Source organism: Phaenicophaeus curvirostris, chromosome 6 (genome assembly GCF_032191515.1).
Source record: "Phaenicophaeus curvirostris isolate KB17595 chromosome 6, BPBGC_Pcur_1.0, whole genome shotgun sequence".
In the NCBI taxonomy this organism is placed as follows: domain Eukaryota; kingdom Metazoa; phylum Chordata; class Aves; order Cuculiformes; family Cuculidae; genus Phaenicophaeus; species Phaenicophaeus curvirostris.
In genome coordinates, this window is record NC_091397.1 from 31,033,215 (window position 1) to 31,057,878 (window position 24,664).

General features: G+C 38.0%; 1 protein-coding gene across 3 annotated transcripts in view; it reads right to left on the reverse strand.

The window, feature by feature from the left end:
* Positions 1 to 24,664, reverse strand: part of ADCY1 (adenylate cyclase 1) — a 155,671-nt gene that overhangs the window by 60,895 nt on the left and 70,112 nt on the right. For all 3 annotated transcript variants that reach the window (XR_011337652.1, XM_069859714.1, XM_069859712.1), the window contains exons 4-5: positions 14,844 to 14,955; positions 2,419 to 2,546 (exon numbers count right to left, since the gene is read on the reverse strand). Coding sequence is in view for 2 of the 3 variants with exons in the window: in XM_069859714.1 (XP_069715815.1) it covers positions 2,419 to 2,546; positions 14,844 to 14,955 (240 nt within the window). In the remaining variant the exon portion in view is untranslated. The remainder of the gene's footprint in view (positions 1 to 2,418; positions 2,547 to 14,843; positions 14,956 to 24,664) is intronic.

A 24,664-nucleotide genomic window follows, 5' to 3' on the forward strand; every position in this document is an offset into this window, starting at 1 on the left:
CCCAGCTGGGTTTTAAGTCTCTCCAAGGATGCAAACTCCACAGCCCAACAGTGGAACCTCTCCAGCATCTGACATCCTCCAGTAAAAAAATCTATTTGCTATATTAAAAAGGAATTTCTTGTATTTCAGTTTGTATCCACTTCCTCTTGCCCTGACATTGGATACCACTGAGAAAAGTTTGACTTTGCCTTCTTCACATTCTCCCATTAGGTATTTGTATGCATTGATAAGATTCCTTTTGAGTCTTCTCTTCTCTAGGCTGAACATTCCCAGTTCATTCCTTCCTTTTAAATTTAACTCCTTTTTCAAGTTTACATGATCACTGCAACAGCCAATAAATTATAAGAAAAAAAGGGGAACTTTTTTCATTTCTAGTATGATTTAATTGAAACATTCAAAACCAGAAAGTCCAAATGGTTATATCTCTAACTTTTTTGTGTACATGAAACACAGGATAGCTAATGAATTAAAGATTGATGCTGGTTTAAAAGAGGATGAGAGCATAAGCTACTGTGTTTCAAGGATTAAAAAAAAAAACTTTAGAAAACATTAAGGCCCATATATCTAACTACGCTTCTAATGGCCAAGGCTTCCCTATAAATGGAATATCCATATACTGCTGGAAGAATGCACATAGACATAATTTGCAGACTTAGGATATTCTTTTACGATTTTATAGTACAGCTTATCATCTATTATAATAGATTACAAAGTCTTTTATCAATTTTGCAATTTTTACAAAGATTACAAACTTGCAGTGAATGAAGGGGAGAATATGATTTACCTGACTCTTCACAATCTGCGAGATTTTATAAATTAATATTATAAGAAAACACATGGATTGAGCTAGAAATGAGGATCAGCCTTCAGTTGCTTCAAGTACTTCTGTCCTTTTTTCTAAGCATTCAAGTCCTCTGCAAAGAAAGCTCAATGAATTCAGGTGCATAGAAAAGTTTAAGGTTGATATGGAACAACAAAAATGTCTGGTAATGTCCATGTTCCCCTAAGGCATTAGCAGGATTTGAACAACTAGCCATTCCTTCCATGAGACATAAACCCAGCTCTCTTGAGCAAAACTTACCGTGAACTTTGCCAGAGGATCATAATGCATCCTTCTGCAACACTAAGACTCTCCACAAATGAGCCCAATTTGGCTTTGGAACAGCAACTTCTTTGTGTGCATGTATGTTCCAAAACCATCCTCACATACAAATGGATCACATGAAATATTATGATGTGTCAAAAAACTTTACTAGAAATAAGAAAGAAGATGAAATGTTCCACATTAAAAATGCATAATTTGAATTCTTAAACCTTATGTTTGCTTATTCTGTTTTTGGTTTTTTTTTTTTCTTTATTTACTCTTCATTTATACATTGTGATTCCACCTGTGGTCTGTTCATCTTCACAGAGAAGGCAGTTCTTCTCTGCGTACAAAGCAAAAACTTGAGAATTAAGTTAGGGGAAGTTAGGGGAAGGACCTTGAGTCAACTCCATATTCCCAACAGCCCATCTGACAACACAGAGAAAGAATAACTGGCAACTGGAAACAGTGGCCGAACACTTTCCAGTACAGAATAGGCTAAGGCCTCTTACGTGACAAACTTGTGTATGCTCATTCCAAATGTAATAGTGCTGTGCTGACCAGTTGTTTGGGGTTTTTTTAATATAGAATTAATACACGTTTGCACTCTCTCCTATACCTTTTCTATAAAAACACATGCATGCTCACACATACGCACAGAGCAATACAGCAGTGAAGAAATTTCCCATCTTTACCCCTTCCCTCCTACATAATGAAATAGATCTTCAGCTCTCGCTAAAAGCTCATTCACAGTTCTCTCACATTCACATTTTTTGCCTTGGTAAAATAATGATCAATGCAGAGTTCTAAAGAAAAAAAAAATTCTTCTGATCAGAAAGGTGCATTTCACATTACATTTCTGAAAGGCAGAATAAATTAAAGGTTTAAACATGACATATGAGAAGGAGAAATCAGAAAGCTATCATTTTGAGAATATAAACACATTTACAACATCAGGACTGGCTTTGAGTTTACATACTGGTGTGCAAAATGAGCAGTAAAACATGAAATCAGACTCCTTTCTTTGTGTCTAATGGCTCTATTTTGTTATTTCCCAGTATCTTTCTGCCCCCTCATTAGTATGTGTATGTGTCTCTACATATAAGCGTAGACTCGTGCACTTTTTCTTCAGGGCAATTAAATGGAGTGGAAAATTGATGTCTAGAATGACCCTTCCGAAAATCAGTATCCTGTGACCTGAATGCAACACTGTGAATTTCTAGGTGGGTACTGCTAGCAGATACTGTTGTTTCTTTTCTGAGAACACTCTTCCTGAATGCCACGTAGAAGTTGTTGTAGCACTCCTGCCTGGGATCACTGTGCACAGTACTTACGTGATGGTGTCAATCATATCCAGTCCCATTTCAACACAGCAATGGGCATGATCTGTTTTGGGCTGTGTCAGTCCTGATACACAGTAGTAACAGTCCCCTAGGATTTTTATTCTTCTGCAGTGGTTTTCCTTTAATAAAAACAGAATGGGAATAGTTTTACTATTCATACAACTATTCCAATATCTGCAGGATAAAATCATCTCCAATACCATTGAATCATTGAGAAAATCTTTTTGTGGTCAAATGAAGTAGGATACAGTTTACAAAATCTGGGTTCCCTGTACAGAACAGCTGGCATACACATATTGGTTTATTTATTTTTTATAAATACACTCGTATATACTGGATATCAGGTCCATATTGTTCAACAGACACAGGGTAACACTGCTTAAAACTATAGTTCTGAAAAAATATTGCTCCCTTGCCCTCATATTAGGTCATATGAATTCAAGATTTCCAATGAGACTTAATTTCTGTATGAATCCAAACCAAAGAACTGAATCACAGAATCACAGAATGCTTCAGGTTGGAAGGCGCCTTAAAGACCATCCAGTTCCAAATACCCTGCCATGGGCAGGGATACCTCCCATGGGATCAGGCTGTTCAAAGCCTCATCCAACCTGGTCTTGAACACCTCCAGGAATGGGACATCCACTATTTCTCTGGACAACCTGTTCCAGTGCTTCACCATCCTCACAGTAAAAAAATTTCTTCCTAGTATCCCCTGTTTCAGTTTAAATTCATGACCCCACATCCTATCACTGCACTCCCTGATAGAGTCCCTCCCCAGTTTTCCTGTAGGCTCTCTTTAAGTACTTGAAGACTACTAGAAAGTCTCCCTGGAGCCTCCTCTAAGCTGAACAAACCAAACTCTCTCAGTCTATTCTAGTAGGTGACGCACTCCAGTCCTCTGATCATCTTTGTGGCCTTCATCTGGATGTGCTCTAACCGATCCACTCACCCTTTAAGCCTGCCAAGATCCCTCCGGATGGCATCCCATCCATCCAGAGTGCCAACCACACCACACAGCTTGGTGTCACTGGCAAACTTGCTGAGGGTACACTCAACCCTACTGTCCATATCACCAACAAATACGTTAAACCGCATTGGTTTCAATACTGACCCCTGAGGAACACAACATGTCACTGGTCTCCACTTGGACAATGAGACATTGACAACAACTCTTTGAGTGCAAACGTACAGCCAATTCCTTATCCACTGAGTGGTACATTTATCTCCAATTTAAAAACAAGGATGTTGTGTGGGACAGAGTTAAACGCTTTGCACAAATCCAGATAATGCTATAAGTTGCTCTTCCCTTGTCCACCAGTGCTGTAGCCCTATCGTAGAAAGCCACCAAATTTGTCAGGCACAACCTGTCCTTAGTGAAGCCATGTTGGTTACCATCCATCATCTTATTTTCCATATGCCTCTGCATAGCTTTCAGGAGCATCTTCTCAATGGTCTTGCCTGGCACAGTGGCAAAACTGACTGTTCAGTAATTCCCAGAGTCTTTCATTTCTCCCTTTTAAAAAATTAGGATCATGTTTCCCATTTTCCAGTCAGTGGGAACTGGACTACCATGACTTCTAAAATATGACAGATAGTGTCTTAGTAACTCTATCTGCCAGTTTCCCTCATCACTTGTGGATGCATCTCATCTCCAGCCTATAAGAATCAAAACCTTCCTGAGCTGACCACTTTCTCCACATCATTACCCATATTTCAAGTGAGAAGTGATGGTTATGCCTACAGCAATCCCTTTCTCCCTGACATGTTATACACCAGCATTCGTGGTTTCTTATTCTAGAAGCATTATCACTGAGGCCTTACAGTGATAATGTGCCATAGCCTATAGATACAGAATGCCTTACTGATTTTACTTAGAGTTTTAATCGGGTATTTTGAGATCCTTGGCTACATGGTATTTAAGAGCACACAAATTACTGATTATTTACTGATTATTACTGATTATAATTACTGATGCACACAAAGTAACACGCAAACATCAAAATCTACCCTGACACAAAACAGGCCTTCCAACTCAAAGTTTTTGGACAGAAGCCACTAAGTTTTTCAGTAGAAACCAACGTGTGAACCATTGTGTGAATACGTCTGAACCAATCAGTGTTCCCTCCTATTCAGTATCTACATCCAAACTGGCTCATTTCTAATGACTTAGTTTTCCTAGACAGCTTACTGGGCTACAGTGCAGTACTGCACATTTTATAACAGGATACACAAAATTGCTGTCAGACAGGCACAGCACAGCCTAGCAGTATGGTAGATCATTTAAGAAAGTAAAAAAAAAACAGAACAGAGCATGATACATTACCAGTTTTCCAAGACAGTTTATAACTTGTGCAGAAGAAAAATAAAAGAAAAAGAAAATAAGGCCTACAGCATTTTCTGGAGGGACATTAATCTTGATGTAAGATATATGACTAAATCACTTGCTGTTTTTGAAACCACCACTCCATTCCTTATCAGATGTCAACTTCGCTGTCTTTATTCTTATAATCATTTAATATACAGTAACCGTTAGGAAAATAATTTATTCTCTTTTTCCCAACATGTGAGGCAAATTTCCAGGAGGGAGATCCAGGGCATCTTTGCAAGAGCAATCTTTTTAAGGATTGATATGCAAATTAACAAAACAACCCCTTTCGCTCTCTTTGTTTTGTTTCCTCAGCAACTTCCAAAGAAACTCTTGACTCAGCAATACATTTCACATTTGTGACAGTCATGAATTCAAGTGTGATAGTTAAAAATTCTAGTCACAGTTGATACAAGCAATGTCTGTTTAGAAACAGCTGATAATTTTGTTTTATGCACATGATAAAAAGCACCAGAAATTGCTAGCACTGCATTAGCCAGGCAGCCTGCCCACCTGCGGTGCCTTACTGAGACGTTTCCAAGCAGATTTGCAAAATTCCCTCTGGCACAGCTGTCAGTCACAGGGTTCGTCAGTGTGAAGTGGAAGCTGCTTAGAATTCTTTATGCTTTCAGACAAGCACTCTACAAGGCAGTTCATTCTACCTGTTAAGTAGTATAGAGTGGGGTGAGGTGTGTGTGTCTTCTGTTTCTAAGAACTCTGTGTTTTTGTTGTTGTTTTAGTTCCTTATTTAAATATATTTTGCAGAAGGACTGAAGTCTGCAAAACTGGAAATCAGAGGAGAGTTTACAATTTGTAAAAAAAAAATTATATATATATATACACACACATAAAATTATATATATATATATCTCAAAAAAAGTTTGTCTCAAAGGAAAAGTTTCAGACCTTTCCCAGCAGAATACATAAGTAGACAGCTAGGTTTTCTCTTGAACAGAGAGATAGTACCGGCTAAATGCAATCTTTTAAAGGGGGATCTTTATCACATGTCAGATTGCAACAATTCTTACTGCCACTGCTGGTTCGGTATTTTCTTGGAGTTTTTTATAGTGCATCCAAGTAGGTAATTATTTGTTATATGAATAGATACAAAGTCAGAGATGATCAGCACAATATTTTCCTTTCCTGAAACACTATTGATACAAGAGACACAATTCAAAATATGAACCAGACAATGCTGCTATGAACTCTCTAAGTTGGTTTAGCAACTATTAATGATTTATAAAAAGTAATTAAGCTTCCTTTGTGCATGGTAAATGACAAGAACATGGAAGGCCTTAAATCAAGAGAGCTGACTAAACAAAAAGGAAGACCATTGTCTCAGCAGGGTCCCAAGCTGATGCAGCTTGCCAGCTAACACCAATTCAGCAGAATTTTTGAAGGAATTGGGACAAAGGTAATTGTGACGAGGGGCATCATGACAACCACCTCATAGACCACTGACCAAAGAAACCTTCTGACCCCAAACTTGGACAATAGAGGGCATGCAGAGCAAGCAAGGACCATATTAGCCAGTAAGACATACAGTACTAATTAATGAGAGATAATCAGCGCATGTAAATCTGATGTAATTATGGACAGAGTTTTGTAAATGAAGACCAGGATAAATACAGTGTGAAATTTTCTTGAGGTGTTCTAGCTAGCACACCACTCTGCACAGACTATGAATAAAACTTGGTACCTCAACTCTGTGTGTTATTGGCTTGTGCATTGGGTAAACAATCCCCTGAGTTTTGGGACAACACTACCTGGTAGCAAAAGAGCCTCTTTAAAGCATTTATTTATTTTAGAGATGGCAAGTGCTATTGCATGAAAGAGTCCCTGCTCTGCCTTCTGCCACTGCAAAAAAATCTGTGGTATCCTCACCAAATTCAGACTTCAGCATTTGTGAGACCTCTGAGTACTGTCCCTTGCATAGCTGCAAATTAGTGCAAGAGCTAGAATGTAATAGAGGAGTGGAAGGAGATACACTGGCAGGAGAGGGAGCAACTCTTGATCTCAAAACTCCTTCATGCCTCCCTCATCTATCCACTACCTGAAACAGTTTGAACCTGTGGGGGGGAAAAAAAGCATTGCCCTACTCCCTGAACAAAACCGCTGTTAGCTAAATGTTTTCTTCACCTATTGAAGGTAAGTCTTGGGTGGAAGTAAACCATCAAAATGCAACCCTCTGATGGCTTAATTTTCACTGAGAGTTGAATTAATACTGGGGGCACAGCAGTGAACTACAAGGGCCGAAGAAGGAATATACATTACTCTCCTGGCTCTGCCACTGCTGTCAAGCACCCATCACTGAGGACAGGCCACAGAGGAGCATGGCTACCGTCCCTTACAGACCCGCAATGAGCCAAAAGGAAGATCAGTGACTGTGAGAAAAGGACACATCACAAAAGTATTTTTCTGTTTTATTTCCCTCCATGATTTTTCTCTTGTTCTCCCTCCTTCTTGATTTATCAGTCATTTGTTTTTTGAAGACCTATTCTGTCAGCTTTCTCTGAGCAGCCTGCAGTGCTTAGAGCTGAACTGTTTGCATCAGGTAGGCAATGGGGATCAAATTTTCAGTTCATTTTAATCAGTATGGCATCATGGTTTCAGGAGAAAGACACTAATTTATACCAGCTGTCTCTGTAATCCTCACAGATCCAAGCCATAATTCAATAATCCAGGCTAACCACATCACAGTTACAGTCCTTTTGAGTAAATATCAAGTATCCTATGTTCTACCATGAGGGTGGTGAGGCACTGGAGCAGGTTGTCCAGAGAAGTTGTGGATGTCCCATCCCTGCAGGTGTTGAAGGTCACGTTGGATGAGGCTTTGAGCAACCCCATCTAGTGGAAGGATCAGAATTAGATTCTGTTTAAGGTCCTTTCCAACCCGAAGCACTCTACAATTCTGATCCTACTCTTTTCTACTAAACTTTATTTCCTTATAAAATCAAAACATGAAAGATCTTTCTTTTTTTTCCCCTCAGCTCTTTAATATTGTTTTGTGCACCTAAGAGCCTAAGTGAAAAGCAAACCCCAAAACATTCGATGGGAAGGATAACCCAGTGAAAGTCTCTTAGACTGCATCAGCGTTCACAAAAGATGCAGCTAGGTGCAGGAAAGATGAAGAAATGGTTTTAGATTCACATGCAAATCACTCCTTTGAACACCACTTTGACAGTGCCCTCTTTCTGTGCTGATGAAAAGTAAGTCTACTTAGGCTAAATTTTGACAGCAAAATCTGTGAAATCACAAAATCACAGAATCATAGAACTGTTAGGGCTGCGAGAGACCTAAAAGGCCCCTATGTATAACATTAAAAGGCCACAATATTGCCTTCATGGAGCCTTCTTTTCTCCAGGCTTAACAACTCCAACCCTTTCAGTTTTTCTTCAGTGGAGAGGTGTTCCAGCCTTCTGATTATTTTCGTTACTCTCTTCTGTATCCACTGTAACTGACACATGGTCTCCTTGTACTGGGGGCCCCAGAACCTGCATGCAGAGTTTACCCACACGATCTACAACTTTCAATTTCACTTATAATTTTACTTTTTTTTTCAGGAAAACAAAAAGATTCACCAACATAGTATCTCTGTGTAGCATCCAAATCTATTTTTATAACTATGCTGAATGTGGGTCACAACATGTTGGAGATTATTTAAGCCAGCTTATCAGAAAAACCTCATAGTCAAATCCTGAGTGTAATGAACTAACATGGAAATTACTACCAGCTGCATTACATTGCAGTGTGCCAAGAGTGATAATATACTTTTGAAAATTGACCAGCCCATTAGAACATTTCATTGGATCCTGTCAATTACTGCATCATGCATTGTAACGTTTCTTTTCACCCAGGTTTTGAACTGTGGGTTTAAAGACTGAAAAACTATTTTGATAATCTTTTAATGGACTGCTGCCTGCAAATAGCAACTTTGCCAATTTACATTAGTTCTTGCACATCTGCGAGTCCCAGCATAAAAAAGCTTTAGAATGAACTAACTGCAATACTTAAAATCATAGAATCACAGATATACTGACCTGCAATAACTTGGTTCTTGTACCTTTTCTGTGCATTCTCATTCTCATAATAAATTCCTCCTCTACTTTACATGGAAAGTAACTTTCACAAAACTAGAATGTTAAATGTTTTTAGTCCTGGAGACTGAGACCCTATTTTACAGTCATATATGTTAAATTACTTGGAAATGAAGAAGAATTTTAGCAAGAATATTTTACACAATCATCATGACTGATATACATGCTTATCTCTTTGCCAGCTTTCATTAAATATCCCTTAACATGCTGTCTTTTTATGAAGAGAAATATCCCAGGAGAAATAAGTGTAAACCAAATACACTATAAAATGTTGAAAAACTAAGTTCTAAATTTCAGGAAATGGATATTTTCCAGATTCTTCTGGAAACAATACCATAGTGAGGATTTTAAAATCTATCACATTTGTGCACCAATAACACTACGAAATTGAATCATGCTCCAAACAAAAATCCACAAGAAATCTTCAAGACCTAATCACTGGAAATGGCCATTCCTCTCTGCTTGGCAGAATTACTGAAAAGTGATGGCATGAGAAGAACTAGCAAGATATTGTATACAGCTGGCTGTAAAGGAAGTAATTCCCAGAAAGATTTCCATAGACTTCAAGGAGAGAAGTTTGCCTTGAGAAAAGCAAAGCTAACTGCTCTGAGGACAGTGCTTCTGGACTCCATTGTAGGAAGCATGATTCCCTTCCCACGTTGGGGAGATGTCCTGATGACTGCTCCCCTGATGCACTGCTGCGTCCTATATAACAGATCTGTTCATGGGCAAAGTACTCCAGGTGGGACTGTGAAAGCTCAGCTCATTAGACAGCTAAAATATGCACCAGACTTATCAGTCAAATTGCCCCTACAACAATGAAGTGAAGCAGGCTTTTTTGGAGCGCAATTAGACATCCCCCTTAGATGACACACATTGAACTCCAGAAACACTTTTCTCCAAGCTAATTGCACAAGAAGTCAAAACGATTCGTTTCAGTACAAATGCCCACACCTCATGGCATTTGAAGCTGATAAGAATAATCCAACACTGTCCCATATGAAGACGCAAATCTCAGACTTGCAGACTACATAATCAGGAAGAATTTGGCACAAGCATGCAAATCATGGCAAGTGTTATGACAGTAAATTGACATACCAAGCACAGTGCATTCCTAGCTAAAAAGTACCATTATAGGAGTGTAGGGAAGACCTGACCTCTATGGTACCTGCCCATTAATATGGTCCTACAAGTGTGGTACTATCTTCCCCCCTGGAGAATTGTCTCACAGACACTTTACCTTCACACCACACTCACATCTTTAGTCCCTGATCCTATAGAGCTTTAGGCATTTTCATTAATATCACTTTAATTTAAGAAAGCTTTCTTCTTTAGGTCTATCTCACACACTTCTCTAGACAGCTGTTCTGAACCAGACTCAAGATTACGTGCATGATTTGCCTCAGTGGGATCCTATGCCTGAACTGACTATCATCTTGGGGAGACAGTCTCCTCAAAACTAACCTTTGTCAATATCCCCCATTAGTGCACACTTTTCACAATTTATATAAAGGGTTATGGGCTGTAAGTTTACACCTGTTTTCCAGCACTAACTTTCCCATCTTAACCAGCCCAGAAAACTTTGTTCATTTCATATTTTAAAAATACATCATAATCATCTTTATATAAACTAAAAACATTCTATGGATTCAATAGCATCAGTTTCTTAAAGTGATTGCTTTTAGGAATAGCTACTCCAAAGCACAGCAAAATATGACTATTCTTGACACAGTTAAAAAAACCCCAAACAACACAGAAGCTGATTAAAAATATTATTAACTGACTCTGTGCCTCAGGCTTAGCAGCAACATTAAGTTCAATATCCCTGAGGCTGAAAAGGTACAGAACCCCACTTCAGTAACACTAAAATTTGGAAAGCAAAGATTCTTAAAAGCTAAGAAGATAAGCAAGAAAGAATATAGAAAGTCATAAAAATAGACTCAATCTACAAGTACTGACAAAGCCTGGAGGCATTCATAACTGCAGACAGAAAGAATAAGAAAGTGATGTCTGTCAGTACTAGATGTGATGCCAAAAGTGGCATGAACAAGTAGTATCTTTCACTCAATATCAAAATCTTCCAGTGATGTCCTCTGAAAAGAGCCTGAACTTCATTTACCCATATCCACTTGTAAATGAAAACTCTTAGAAGTCCAAGATGCAGTAATGTGGAAGTTGAAAGGGAAATAACTGAACATGTAAACACAAATAATTAATTGTTCACATGGATTAGATACAGGAAGTATGCTACCAAAGATAAGAACAATTAAAGGAGATCAAAGCTTTTCTAAAAAGCAAACCTGTTTTATTATGATGCAGGAGAAATGCCTCCTGTTTTCTATTAAGTTAACTTCTTACAGGTAAAATATTTTGAGTATAGCTGAACTATATCATAAGACAGTAAAGCTGTGACCATTACAGTATCCAAGTATGGGTATGTTCAATTCTAAGTAATGCTACTTGAGTAAAAGCAGCCTTGAGAAGCTCTCTGATTCATAGTAAATCCATCCATAGCTAAAGCATGAAATGAAAATGCCCTAAATTATACAGTGTATTAAAGCCACGAGGGTCCTAGTCTAAGTGTCACGTGTCCAAGAATTCTTTCGGAACATAAAAGCACAATGGTGCAAAAGATTATATCTTCTAAAACTTTGTCATTCTTACAAGTAAACTGAAGAATGACAAACTAGAAGCTAGCTATAGTGTTGAAGGTTAATTGCAAGGTATCTGAAGGCCTCATGCAAAGATCAGTTGTTTAAAGTATTCATCGATAATACGTGGTAAAGAATACCTATTATTAGAGCCAAATCTGACACTGCACAAAGCTCCTCTGCTTAACCAAAAAGAGAAGAAATTGAGAAACTTCAGAAGTAACAGCCTGAACTAAGTAAGCAAAGCCTGAACAGCGGACAAAATCCAGTAGAAATTAATCAAAAATCATTCTTTCTATTTGTACTATTCATAGGCCTTATGAGAAACTTAACTAATGACACACATCCAGGAAGGTGGATTGCTGTTGTTGGTAGAGTCCCAAGGGAATCTCTGCAGAATGGGTAAACTCAGCCAAAATGCTTACAGAACATCAGGGTGCCTAAAGACTGTGACATTACAAGTACTTCAGAACCAGACATAGAAATGAAATCTGAGGCATTCAGAACAGCAACTGTCCATGTGGATTCTCTGATGTTTGTCTAGGATGAAGTTACACTCCCACAATGATACTAATACTCATTTTTGTTTAGATTTGTATTTCCTTCCTTTGAAGTGACTGAAACAGGCCCATGCATTCAAAAGTTATTGAGGGGATCACAAAGTCTTATATGACATAAAATAGACATAAAATATCACTACTTAAGATTGTTTCTTTAAGAAATCAAACAGAAAACATGCCAGCATTTTAAGTATGGTATTCTGATCACCTTTTCTCCTAACAGAGTTCAAAGACTTGGTGATTTACGAAGTAAAATGACCTGTACAGATAAGATTTTGAAGAATATGTTTTTTCTATAGGTGAATGAAAAAGAAAGGACACGATAAAAGTACAAATCATTTCTAGTCAGGAGTAAGAAGGTCAGGGATTTTTCTTCCCTCTCTATTAAAGGAATACACAAGTAAACTTTCAAATGAGTTCAATGGAAGTAAATTAAAACCTAAGGTTTGCCTTCAGAACTCCCTGTCACGAGCTGTAACTATATTTGAAGCTATTGGGATTTAACAGAAGGTGTAGCATTTCAAAAAAACCAAAACTATTTGCCTTACCCCAAAAAATCAAACAAACAGCATCTAGAAAGAGAAAAAGCATAAACAAGCTTCCAAATGTCAGGATAAACTTTAGGAATTAACTGTCCCATATCTCTCAACAAGAATTTTATATGTTCATCTGAAATATCCAGTTACAGTCAGCTTCAGAGCTAAACTGTCAAAAAGCAAAATTCCAACAAACAGATGTTGCTTTACACTTACTACACTTTCCACAGCTCACACTTCATTAGTCACAGGGAACATACCTATCACCATTACATTCTTTTTTAATGTCCTTGCAGTTTCCTCCTTCCTCATTCTTCTAAAGCACAGCACTGTGTTAAAATCAGTCTAGTTCTGCTTTGACCTATTAATAAATATCTAGAAGTTGTTTTAAACAAAATTCAGAATCCTTCTGAAAACTTACATTTCCCAGAACATTTCTTGTGACTGCAGGAGATACAGTAACAAGTCTCCCTTTACCTCATCAGAAGATGCTAAGAAAAGTTCATAGCCACTTTCCCATGCAGCACAGTCTGAATTAGAAGGACAAGTAAATATCAAATCTTTCTCACATAGCTGAAAGAAACCATGAGATTTATTTTCAAATCTGGAAAAAAAAAATGCAAACAGGCTGAACAGAAAAACGAAGGCTTTTTAGATTTTCTGCTATCTCTGATATGTTTTTCCTGACATACAACTGATCCCATACCAAAAGCTGCCATCTACCTGCCAATCTGGCTTCAAGTGTCACTGACACCTCCAGTTGTCTGTAACTGGCCACTGCTGAGGGAGCAAGCATAGTCCAGTAGCTATCTTCCTGGCTTCAATGCCACGTCACATCACAGCCATGTGCATTTCTATTTGCACATGTGGGATCTCATGCTATGTCACAGTACTCCTGTGTTATTACATTGCCTTGTGTCTCCTGGCTGTGATGACTCCACAAATTATAGCAGTATAAGTTTTAAAAGAGCTTATTAGATGGCTGGTTGTTACATTTGGAGGATGAAATTTGGTACTGAAATGAAAGTTAGGAGACTATTTGAAATTTTTAAGCCATTTAAACTCTTAAACACAATAGTTCCTCTCTCTTCTGACTTCCACAGAAGATCTAGGGCAAATCAGGACATAGTATCTGATCAAATGATAATCTACTTAACTGCAAATAGGTCTCCCTCAACTCTGGCATCTTGTGGAGCATATGTCTCTCTCCTTGGGGTCCTCAATAGCTGTTTATCAAGACAGAGCCACAGATGCATAGCGTCCACAGGCTTCAGAGTTCTCATGTGGAAGACTACATCAAGAAGTGTGTTTTGACTGAAAAAAGGTGGATGCTGTTTACATTGGGGACCTGAAGAAGTATGTTCTCCAGGCTGCTGCATAGACTCTGAAGACAAGACAGCTAGATAGTGGAGGAGCATAATTTATATGTAAGTGATACTTCTTAGCAACGATGTCTCTGAGGACGTGGCTGGCAAACAAGACAGATTTGATGAAGATGTGCTTTGTTCAAGGGGAAGACATATTTTCAGCATATTGTTAAATGTAATTTGAAACAAGATGCGTGGCTTTTTCAGGCACATCAAATCTTCTCATTTCTTGTCAAATGCTCGTTGTACCATTAGAATGCTAGGAGTTCAAGGCAAGCAATATTTCTCTCATTTTCTTTTGCCTTGGAGAATCTGGCACAATGTAAATGCAATGACTAAAACATAAGCCTCAGTTACGATATAGATCCCATTTTGCTGACAACAGCCTCTCTGAAAAGTTACCATCATTTCTGTGACAAGGAATGCTCTCTATGAAGAGCCAATTTTACTCTCTAGCTTTCTGCTATCACAGAAAGTAGTTTTATGGCATATTGCCAATATTCATATTTTCTATTATCCAAGGTTTGTTTCTTTTTTCCACGCAGGACCGAAATGTAAATATTTAAATATTTTCTGTATTTTGTACAAACAAAACCATTGAAGAACGCTGATGGCCTCCAAGGAGAGGGAAGAAAAGTACATTTAAAAATAGCAACTTAAACTTTCCTAAACAATTAAAAAAGACTGCTTAACTCCTGAATATTAACAAAAATGGAAGCTTTAGAAATTCATGACATGTGGCTAAGCCAATCTGTTACAAATTTCTACACGTGTAAATCATTTATCATTTTTCAGAAGGGAATTGAAATTCAACTGAAATAAGAGTGTTTTACTTACTGTAGCTAATTCATCAAATTTGCCAAAGAGTTCATTCAGCAGCTTCACCAGCTCTTGGGCAGTACACTGTGATGCCAAACTAGTGAACCCCACAATGTCTGCAAATAAAATGCTGTAAAGAAGGAAAAAGACACATAGATATCAGTACAAAAGTAATTTTCAAATTCTCATTATCATCATTTATAGAATGAGTGTGATCCAAAGCACAAACTCAAAGAAGCCCTGAAATGCTACACATAAAGTACTAGTTGGAACAAAAATGGCTGAGATTCAGACAAACATACATCAGTCTGGTGCTATCAACTGCTGTAGAGAGCCCTGGGGCTCTTTCTGTGCCTATATATACCTATCCCATAATCTTATTCGGTGTACATATGGCAAAGAACCTCATTCATGAGGTTCCCACATGAGCACTTCTGAAGTACAGAGGATATTTGCTTCTCATCTTTACAGCTGGAATCTTCTAAGCTCAATTGGTTTCAAAGACAGTTTTTGTACTGGTAAAGTTCCACAGCCTAATTAATAAACTTCGCATGAGGTTTACCAAGTACTGAAATACAGCAGTTAAAAACTTCCATATGATAGCTCCATGATGTGGTTTTACTGCTCCTCATGAGGAGCTAGCATCCACAATGTCAAGCCAGGCTTCTACGTACTGCATGCCTCAGGTAAAGGTCCAGCTTTCAGCAATGTCAGCAAGGTTTTAATGTGCAGTGGTTTAATTTGCCTTAACATTCCCCACCCCTATGCTAAGGGGAGATATCTGAAAGAAGCACAGATGATACCATGGTAGAATAAAAATTCTTTTGCAAATCCTGTAACTCTAGACAGTACGGAGCTGTGATCCTTTTAATTATTTAGATTCCTTCATCTGTTGGCAGAGGCCCAGAGCCTGCTGCAGAAACCTAATGCATTTATCTCCAACACCCAGACTATAAATGTCAAACAAATCTTTATTTATGCAAATGTTAACAAACAGTCCCATGCTACACGGCATAGGCATACTTAGCTTGCAAACTCTAAGTTAAATTAAGCTTTATGTTCTCCTCTTCCTTTCAACAAACCTTCACTCTACAGATAAACCAGCAGATGCTAGAAAAGCAGGGCTAGCAACTCTGCTTTTTCCCATTCACCATAACCAAGCCTGAAGGCTCCCATGAAGCTTAAAAGAAGAACAAATACAACTCCTGACTCACCTCCTACATCTATAATTTCATTTAACACAGCTGCTAAAATCTCTTGTCCACCAGAGCAGATTAGGTAACATCCCACCAAAAACTGGACTCATCTTAAGTTCAGCGGTCTTAATCTACAAATAAAACCTCTACGTTATCATGTTAACATTTGGTGCAGTCTCCCTACCCTCTTCTCTAGTGAGCATGCTTTATGAGAAAATTGCTCAATATATCCCTGGTCAGAGAAAAAACAGCTGTTCCATTCCCATGCTGTTTAAACACAACAAAAAGGCTTCTTCCAATAAAACATTCAGCATTTAGTCAGTTTAACTATTTGTGACTCTTGTGATGAATGCGAATCAATCAAGTGATGGGTAAAGTAAAAGGCATTTACAGTGTAATAATGCCAGCAAAGTGCTCTGCTTGTTTGTGCACAAAAATCTACATTCTCTTAGTTCTGAACTGACATCCTTGTTGTTCGACAGCCCTAGGGTCAAAACATCCTCCGAAATTCCTTGAAGATTTTCAGATGCACTTAAATGCACACCAAGGTATTTCATACAGTTTGCTTTATGACCCATTTGCTTTATGACCTAAATTCATATCAGAATTCATACAGTTGAAAAGACACACAGGAAAAAACAATTGTTGCAACCCAACATGTCATGCAGTTTCTAAGTTTTAGTTAGTATGGAGGGGGAGAGTAGATGCTATTTTATAACAACAGTTTCCACTAGCTTCTATGCCATTTTACTTCTCTTCTTTTGCACATTAGATTTTGATTGTTTTTATTTTTCTGTTTTGATTTGAAATATGACAGTCCACATTTACAATAACAGTAATACTTCCTGTAGCACCAATCACATCTACTTGAAAAAAAATAGCTTTTGTAGGGGGAGGACTAGGCCTTTAAGGAGAAACCATGTTATCTATTTACCATGATCTGTAATAGTGAAGATGCACATAAAAGAGAAACATCTACTGTTTGTGTAGACAATGCCTTAACAACTAACAGAGCAACCCTTACTCTGCTGACATGTACAATTGCGTTAAAATCTCTCAATTAGTTAAGAGGAGCACAGGAAATGCATTCATGCACAATTATTCAGTTAAAAGAAAAGTTATTTTACATACAACTATTTTAACAAGTAAATATGGGATCCTTGAATATAATTTAAACATTTTAAAAGACTATCTATTAATGCTTAGCTCTCAGCATTTGTTTCAAAACACTGGTAACTATACAAAAAAGTGAAGTCCATAAATTACTCACAGTACAAAAGTGAATGTATAATGGCAAGTTTAGGTAAAATATGCAGTTATTGTGGGCTGAGACACAGTTGTAGTTCAGTTATGCTTGTGAATGTCTTCGTACTGCAGTTAACTGCATGTATATATTTTAAAGCTAAAGGAATATGTTAGGTAACATGATTATTGATGCACTTTTTGGCATAAGGTTTTTTCCAAAAAATTGTAACTGCTTTTTTACAAAATTTGTAACTGCTTTAATACAATATTCTTAAAATATGCACAGTATAACTCCTGTGTCTGGACACGGCACGGCAGTTTGAGGCAACTCTATGAGTATAAGCACTGCCTTTTTTTTTAGAGAAATTCTGCTAAATTCTGCCACCATGCAATGTTACAACCACAGCAACTGCTGCATTTCTTTTGAATGCAGGCTGAAATACAAATGACCAAATCTGATTTTTCAGCAGGGATAGTGGGAAACAGTCAGTGGATGAGCAGGATCTTTGTAGACCTGAAGTGCAACTGAGACTGTGATCCTACTGCCTCCATCGCCTGTTGTCACTTATGGGTGGCAGTCTTGAGGAGGATGACCCCCTCTTACATGCATGGAGCTGTGATATTCCAGAAATGGCACTGAAACTCATTAGCTAGTTTATTTTATTTTAGCTAGTGCGCTGACTGATATTGGCTGATATTACCTCTTGCACTGCTTCACCTGTCTGTGTCTATATGTTCCCTCTTCCATTACTACATTGGACTACAAGTGTTGTGGGGCAGCTCCAACACTAAGTCTTCATTGTATGGTGTCTTAAATAAATGAGGGCAGCATTTTCCCCTATCACACGCTAGTCAGGTTTTTGGTATATAAAGGACCTAGAAAGCCTTTATCATGAAGCAGCAAAATCCACCATAGGGATTGAGAACTGAAAAAAGTTTACAGTTCTTACTGTGGCAATAAAAATCATAAGGGTACTAAAGAGAGAAATGATAACATACACAGTGTCAGAATTCCAACAATATGTCTGACATGTTTCCAGGGACAAATCATATTTTCAAATATATTCACATATTTTCAATGTCTAAGTTCCCACCTGTTTCTCTGCAGAAAACAAACTAACACTGAAATTGCCTTTCCTTTTCACATAAAAATAAAGGGAGTTTTAAACATAGGCCACGTCTAACATTGACAGACTTAGAAAAATTAACACAAAGCATAACACAGCAGTGACCTCAGTGTTAAGGCACGTTACCCACTCTGGTAGATGCACTCATTCAAAAGCAAAGTAGCAAAGTAGACTTGGTTCACTGTAACTTAATCGCTAATTGTCATGGAGGTCCACATCCTCAGAGAGGATTCAACTAGATTAAACTAGAGCTACCCTTACCTTATCTATGCATGAAAGACTCTTCATAATGGTATGGTATGATATAAAAAGGGACTCTTCACAGTGATTGTCAAGTAATTTTATTTTAAATATATAAATATATATATAAATAAGAAACATATATAGAAACATATATAGAAACAAGAAGTGAGAAGCTACCCATCAACATTTGTTTCTCTAACAACCATTCAGGGACATGACTCTCCCTGCTTTAATTCCACAGAAATCTTAACAATGCCGTTGGGGCATTCTGGTGAAAAACAAAAAAAACCCCAATCTCAATTAAACTGCAACTATTAAAGAAAGAAGAGAAATGAAAGTGGACAGAAATTGAAAACAAAGTACAAAGGCTGCTTCTGTTTGTTCAAGAGCATAGCTCGCTCATTATTCAAGTGCAGCTTTCTGTGAAAAGTGGTGTAAATGTGACGGTTAGCAAGGCTGGTTATCACAGTGCTAAGCCTGGTGTTGCCTCATTACCTAGGTGCTCAGCAATGCTTTTACTCCTCCATCCCACATCTAAGCAAAGGGACCCCAAGGAGCTGTCTTTCTCTTTGCTTGTGGGCTATACAAAAAACTCTGCAATGCTATGCTCTTTGAGATATTCAGTATTTGTCCTGCAGTTTTCAGTCATACTAAGATTTTACGACAGAGCCATAAAATTGTTAAAGTTTGAAAAAGACCTTTAAGATCATCCGAGTACAACCAGTAAATTCACAGGCTTGGAAAATTTGGCTAATCTCGTAAAAACTTAAATCACTTTGGCTTTTAGACAGACAAGTTATTAGCATCATAAATTACAACAGCATGTCAATATTCTAATTAAATCCTGGAGGGGATGGAATAATAAATTATTGAGCAGAGCTTTGTAAAATTCTAGCCCTGCTCTTGATTTTAAAGTCTGTGTGGCACCACTGTGTTGCAGAAGCAGTGCTGCCCTGGGTTAGAGATTTGCTTGCTTTTACTGCTGCCCACTTGCTTACAAAAGATGAGAAGAACATCTGATGTGCAGTGACAGAATACCACTAAAGTGTAAGACCGCAGCAGGAGGAGACTGGTTTGAAATATTTCCTTCCAATGGCTTTATTTGACATGCAAGAAACACTTTTGTTACTGTTTTTTTTCTTTCAAGGTAACAGCTATGTTCACCTCTTCCATAACTTAAAACTCTCATTGCTCCAGTAACACCTTGTGCTTATAGCTAATAACTACTTGTTGGTGCAGCTGCACCTGGATTAGTATTGCCTTTCTTCTTGCAGCACTCCCAGAGCAAGGAGCTCCCAGAGCAAGCAAAACCCAGTTCTGACTAGTTTTTTCTGTGGCAATTTTCTAAAACTTACTCTCACTTAGTAAAAAAAAGCTTAAAATGACTTGGGATTTTTGTATATCAATAACTTAGTTCTAGCATTTTTAAAAAAATATATTTATATTGCTAGAGTGTAGCTCAAATACTTCCCATTGAAAATATGCTCTGTCTTTCTAACATTTGCATAGTGATCTTTCTACATTTGAATGGAAAATGAGATTATTCCTGACAGAAAGCTACCCAATTTTTTTATTAATAATATCTTACACATAAAAAGCTTGTTTGAGTTTCCAAGAATACTAAATGATCTTACAACAATTATGTCAAAACCATTTTGAAATATACATACTCCTATGAAAGTATTCATAACTGCAAAAATCACCAAATTTAGAAATGAATTTCTTCAAAGGAGTTTAGGTAGCAAAAGAATATTTCTTGTGATGGATGCTATACACTGCATCTTTCCCTCTGATCCTAATGAAAGGCACCTAGCTTTCTGAAAGGATAACTTTTTCAGAAAAGCTTGAAAAAGTCTCCAAATACAGTTCACAGTTCCTGCTAGATGCTTCGTACACAGACAATATGCCTAAACTCTAATATCCACATGAATTTAGTATAAGAATATATACCCCACAGATTACTGCAACATAACATACGTGATACATATCTCTCTTAATGTGTAAATACAGATTTGTAAGCACTGAAGAGTCGTGTTTTATTTTTGATTTATTTTCTCTTCTAATTTACTAATGATACAGACAGAGGGATTGAGTGCACCCTCAGTAAGTTTGCAGATGGCACCAACCTGAGCGGTAGAGTCAAAATGCTACAGGTAAGGGATGCTATCCAGAGGGATCTTGACATACCTGAGGAGTGGACCCATGTGAACCTCATGAGGTTCAACAAGGCCAAATCCAAGGTGCTGCACCCGGAGTGGGGCAATCCCAAATATGGATACAGACTGAGGCCTGAATGGATTGAGAGCAGCCCTGCACAGGAGGACTTGGGGGTACTGGTGGATGAAATATCAGATGTGAGTCAGCACTGTGCATTTGCACCCCAGCAAGCCAATTGTACCCCAGCGTGCGTAAAAGGAAGCATGGCCAGCAGTTCAAGGGAGATGATTCTCCCTCTCTACTCCACTCTCATGAGGGCCTACCTGGAGCACTATGTTCAGCTCTGGGTCTCTCAGCAAAAGGTACACATGGACCTAACAGAGTGGGTCCAAATGAGGGTCATGAAAATGGTCAGAGGGATGGTGCACTTCTATGATGACAGGCTAAGGCAGCTGGGGTTGTTGAGTCTGGAGGAGAGAAGGCTCCAGAGAGACCTTATTGCAGTCTTTCAATATATAAAGGGGCTTATAGGAAAGATGAAGAGACTTTTTATCAGGGTCTGTAATGACAGGGAAAGGAGCAGTGGTTTTAAACTAAAAGAGAGTAGACTTAGATTAGATACAAGGAAGGAAGTTTTTACTATGAGGGTGTAACAGGTTTCCCAGAGAAGTTGTGGATGTCAAATTTCTGAAAGTATTTAAAGTCAGGTTGGTCAGGGTTTTGAGCAACCTGATCTAGTGAAATGTCCCTTATCATGACAGGGTACTGGACTAGATGATCTTTAAATATTCTTTCCAACCTAAACCATTACATGATTCCATGATTCTATTTTATATTAGAGGTTTCCTAAAGAATTTTTTTTTAAAAGCTACCTGGAGTATTTGATTTGATATGCAAACAGCTATTTCTAACTGCTTCTGGTATAAAAATTCTGAATAATAGCAAAGCAACAGTGCAGTGAGCAATTTCAGGAAAAAATGCATTATAAACAGTCATTTCTCTCATCTTTGTCCCAAACAAGGAATTGAGCTGGTTCAGTGCAAGCATACAAGTTACAGACCTTATCATCTCATACTCCTTGATTATCTAGAGCATTTCTGTGTTGCAAGCCATGTTGCATCCCTCCAGGACTTTCTGTATTCTTGTTTTCTGCCCTGTGATTCCTGCAGGGAGGCATAGCCAGCACCTGCCCAGTGACTCTGAAGCCCTCCAGCAGCACTGCAGGAAGCCGCTGCACCTCCTAAAACCAATCACAGAAAGCCTATGGCTTGGTTTAAGAGATGTAGCTGCTTGTCAACCATGTGTATTGATGGAGCAATCCTTTTCTATGTCACTCTATGGGGTGTTCAGAAGGAGAAATCTGGCCAAGTTACACATGACATTTAAGAGCTTGTAGGTGGTAAATGTTCAGTTTTAACAGTGCTCATTCATGTGCTTTGTGCACTTGTATAGTCCTGCTCGTTTCAGTGGAGCCACATGTACAAACAAACACTCAGCAAAAAAGGAGGCGTTGTATTCCCTGTTTTTCCTTTCCACTTGTGTTATTTGTTAAATTAGAGTATGACTTATAAAAAAAATCGTATTTCATGTTGCCTCAGAAAGGAACCTATGGGTCTTTTATCTTTCCTTAAAAGATCAACCATAAGGGAAAATTATTAATAATTTTATCTATAATTCACTGTGATGATGAAGAAACAGGTGTTCTCAAAAAATTAGAGGGCCTTTTAGAAGCAAAGAGAGGGTTGATTTTACAAGATAATCATTCACAGATACTAGTTCACAGTGAAGTCTTATGAACTCTGCATATAAAAGGCTGTTCACAGGCATCAGGATCAAAGCTTTTTAGAACAGTGAAATGGGTAAGTTCAATACAAAAAAATGAGTCCTGATGCTTTCTAGAAGACAAGACAGATAAATTCATGTATAAATAGCTGCAGACTGTGTTCTGACTTCAGACTGGGTCACAACAACCTCTAAATGCCATGAGGAATCTTTTTATTGGTAGCTTTGAATACGGCTGTCTATTGCCTAAAATTAGTATCTCCTCTTACAAAGCAGCCAGTTTTGTTTCACAGTTGTAATATTAGGCTAAATGAAATTGCTGTAGCAGATGGTCGAGAAATTGGTAGCAGTTCAATGCTCGCTTTCTGTTTATCTCATCTCTTGAACATTATTTGAGTTATGGAGAAGAGTAAGAAGCTGTCTGTTAATATACCAAGCCAGCCTTATCCTCATTCATGCGTGTCTTGAAACAGTATCAGTAATATCTAATGGAGTGGGAAAAGTCCACTTCAAAAGAGACAAATGACAAAATGTGTTGAGTGCTCCATATAGGGCATATATTTGAGCTGGAACACAACTTGAAATTATTTAATTGAATCTTAGCTGCATGGTGAAATTCAGTCAGGAGTACTGTGCTTTTACAGTAGACAGTGTACATAGGTAAACTGTAAATTCCTCAACCCTGTAGGGCCAGACATAGGATAAGAAAAGAAAATATTAATCCTAGATTACATAACCTAATCTTAGGAAAGATCTGTCTTTTGTACGTTACAAATCATACTCCTTAGCATCACAGAAGAGCTGTTCTGTTGGAAAGTCTTCACATGTAAGCTGACATCTGGTCCTCACATCCTTCATTGTGACCCTGGCTGGCATCACCCTAATATGGTAACAGCTGTACTGTGTTGAAATGGCTCCTGAACTGCATACGGGTATATATATTTCCTTCTCATGAGGCACAGATATTATACTAGCTGCAGATATTTTACATTCCTGATGCTTGAACTTAGTGTCCACACTGGGTTCACACTCCAGCAATTTTGGTTGTGTATTTGCATGTCTTGTTTGGCATATTGCATTTGCATTAAGTTGTTTGTTTCCACTTAAAACACATGCACTCACTTCTTTCTGCACAGCAATACTGTTCAAAAACTTTACAAGGTAGAAGGTATAAAAAAAACCACCCTAATTTCCTCCTCTGACAAAAAAAATTTGCATATTCTTCAAGATCATGAAGTGTTCCACACAAAACATAGGAAAAAAACCAGCATATCTGTAGAGTGAACAATGTCTTGGCAAAGGACTGATATTCATCAACATGTGTCAATTCCTTTTGACCTCTTCTTGGGGAAGGTTCCATAGATAAATACATTCTGCTTTAACCACTACCCTTTAAACAGTGTATATAGAAGCTAATACAATTTCTACAGGAAAGATTCCTTGTTTCTTTTTGCAGAGGCATAAATACATTCAGAGGATTAGAATGGATACCAATCTTTTCTTGCATTTTTATCTTACTTTTAAAAGTAAGGTGAATTTGGGCCTTACCATGCCCCAGCTGGCAACTAAGTACCATGTGGCTGCTAGTTCACTCCTTTTCCCCCAGGGTGGGATGGGGAGGAAAATCAGAAGAAAAAATGTAAAACTCATAAGTTGGGATAAAGACAGTTAATAGAATGGCAAAGGAAGAGAAAAATAATCACAACAACAATAATAAAATAATAAACTAAGCAAGTAATGCACAGTGCAATTGTTCACCACACAGAAAATGATGTCCAGCTCATTTTCAAGCAGCAATCCTCCTTTCCCTGGCCAACTCTCACAGTTTATATACTGATATGGTATCAAATACTCCTTTCGCCAGATTGAGTCAGCTGTCCTGGCTGTGTCCCATCCCATCTTATGTACTTCCCGCCTTCTTGTTGGCAGGCCAGTATAAGAATCTGAAGAAAATTAACTCTATCCCAATCAAATCCAGGACAGTCCTAGTGATCTTTCTCTTTTGACATGAATCTGCTGCCAAATAGAGTCATGCTTTCCTCTGCATTTTTAGCACTTACAGTAAAGTTATATAACAGATCTTCCCTGA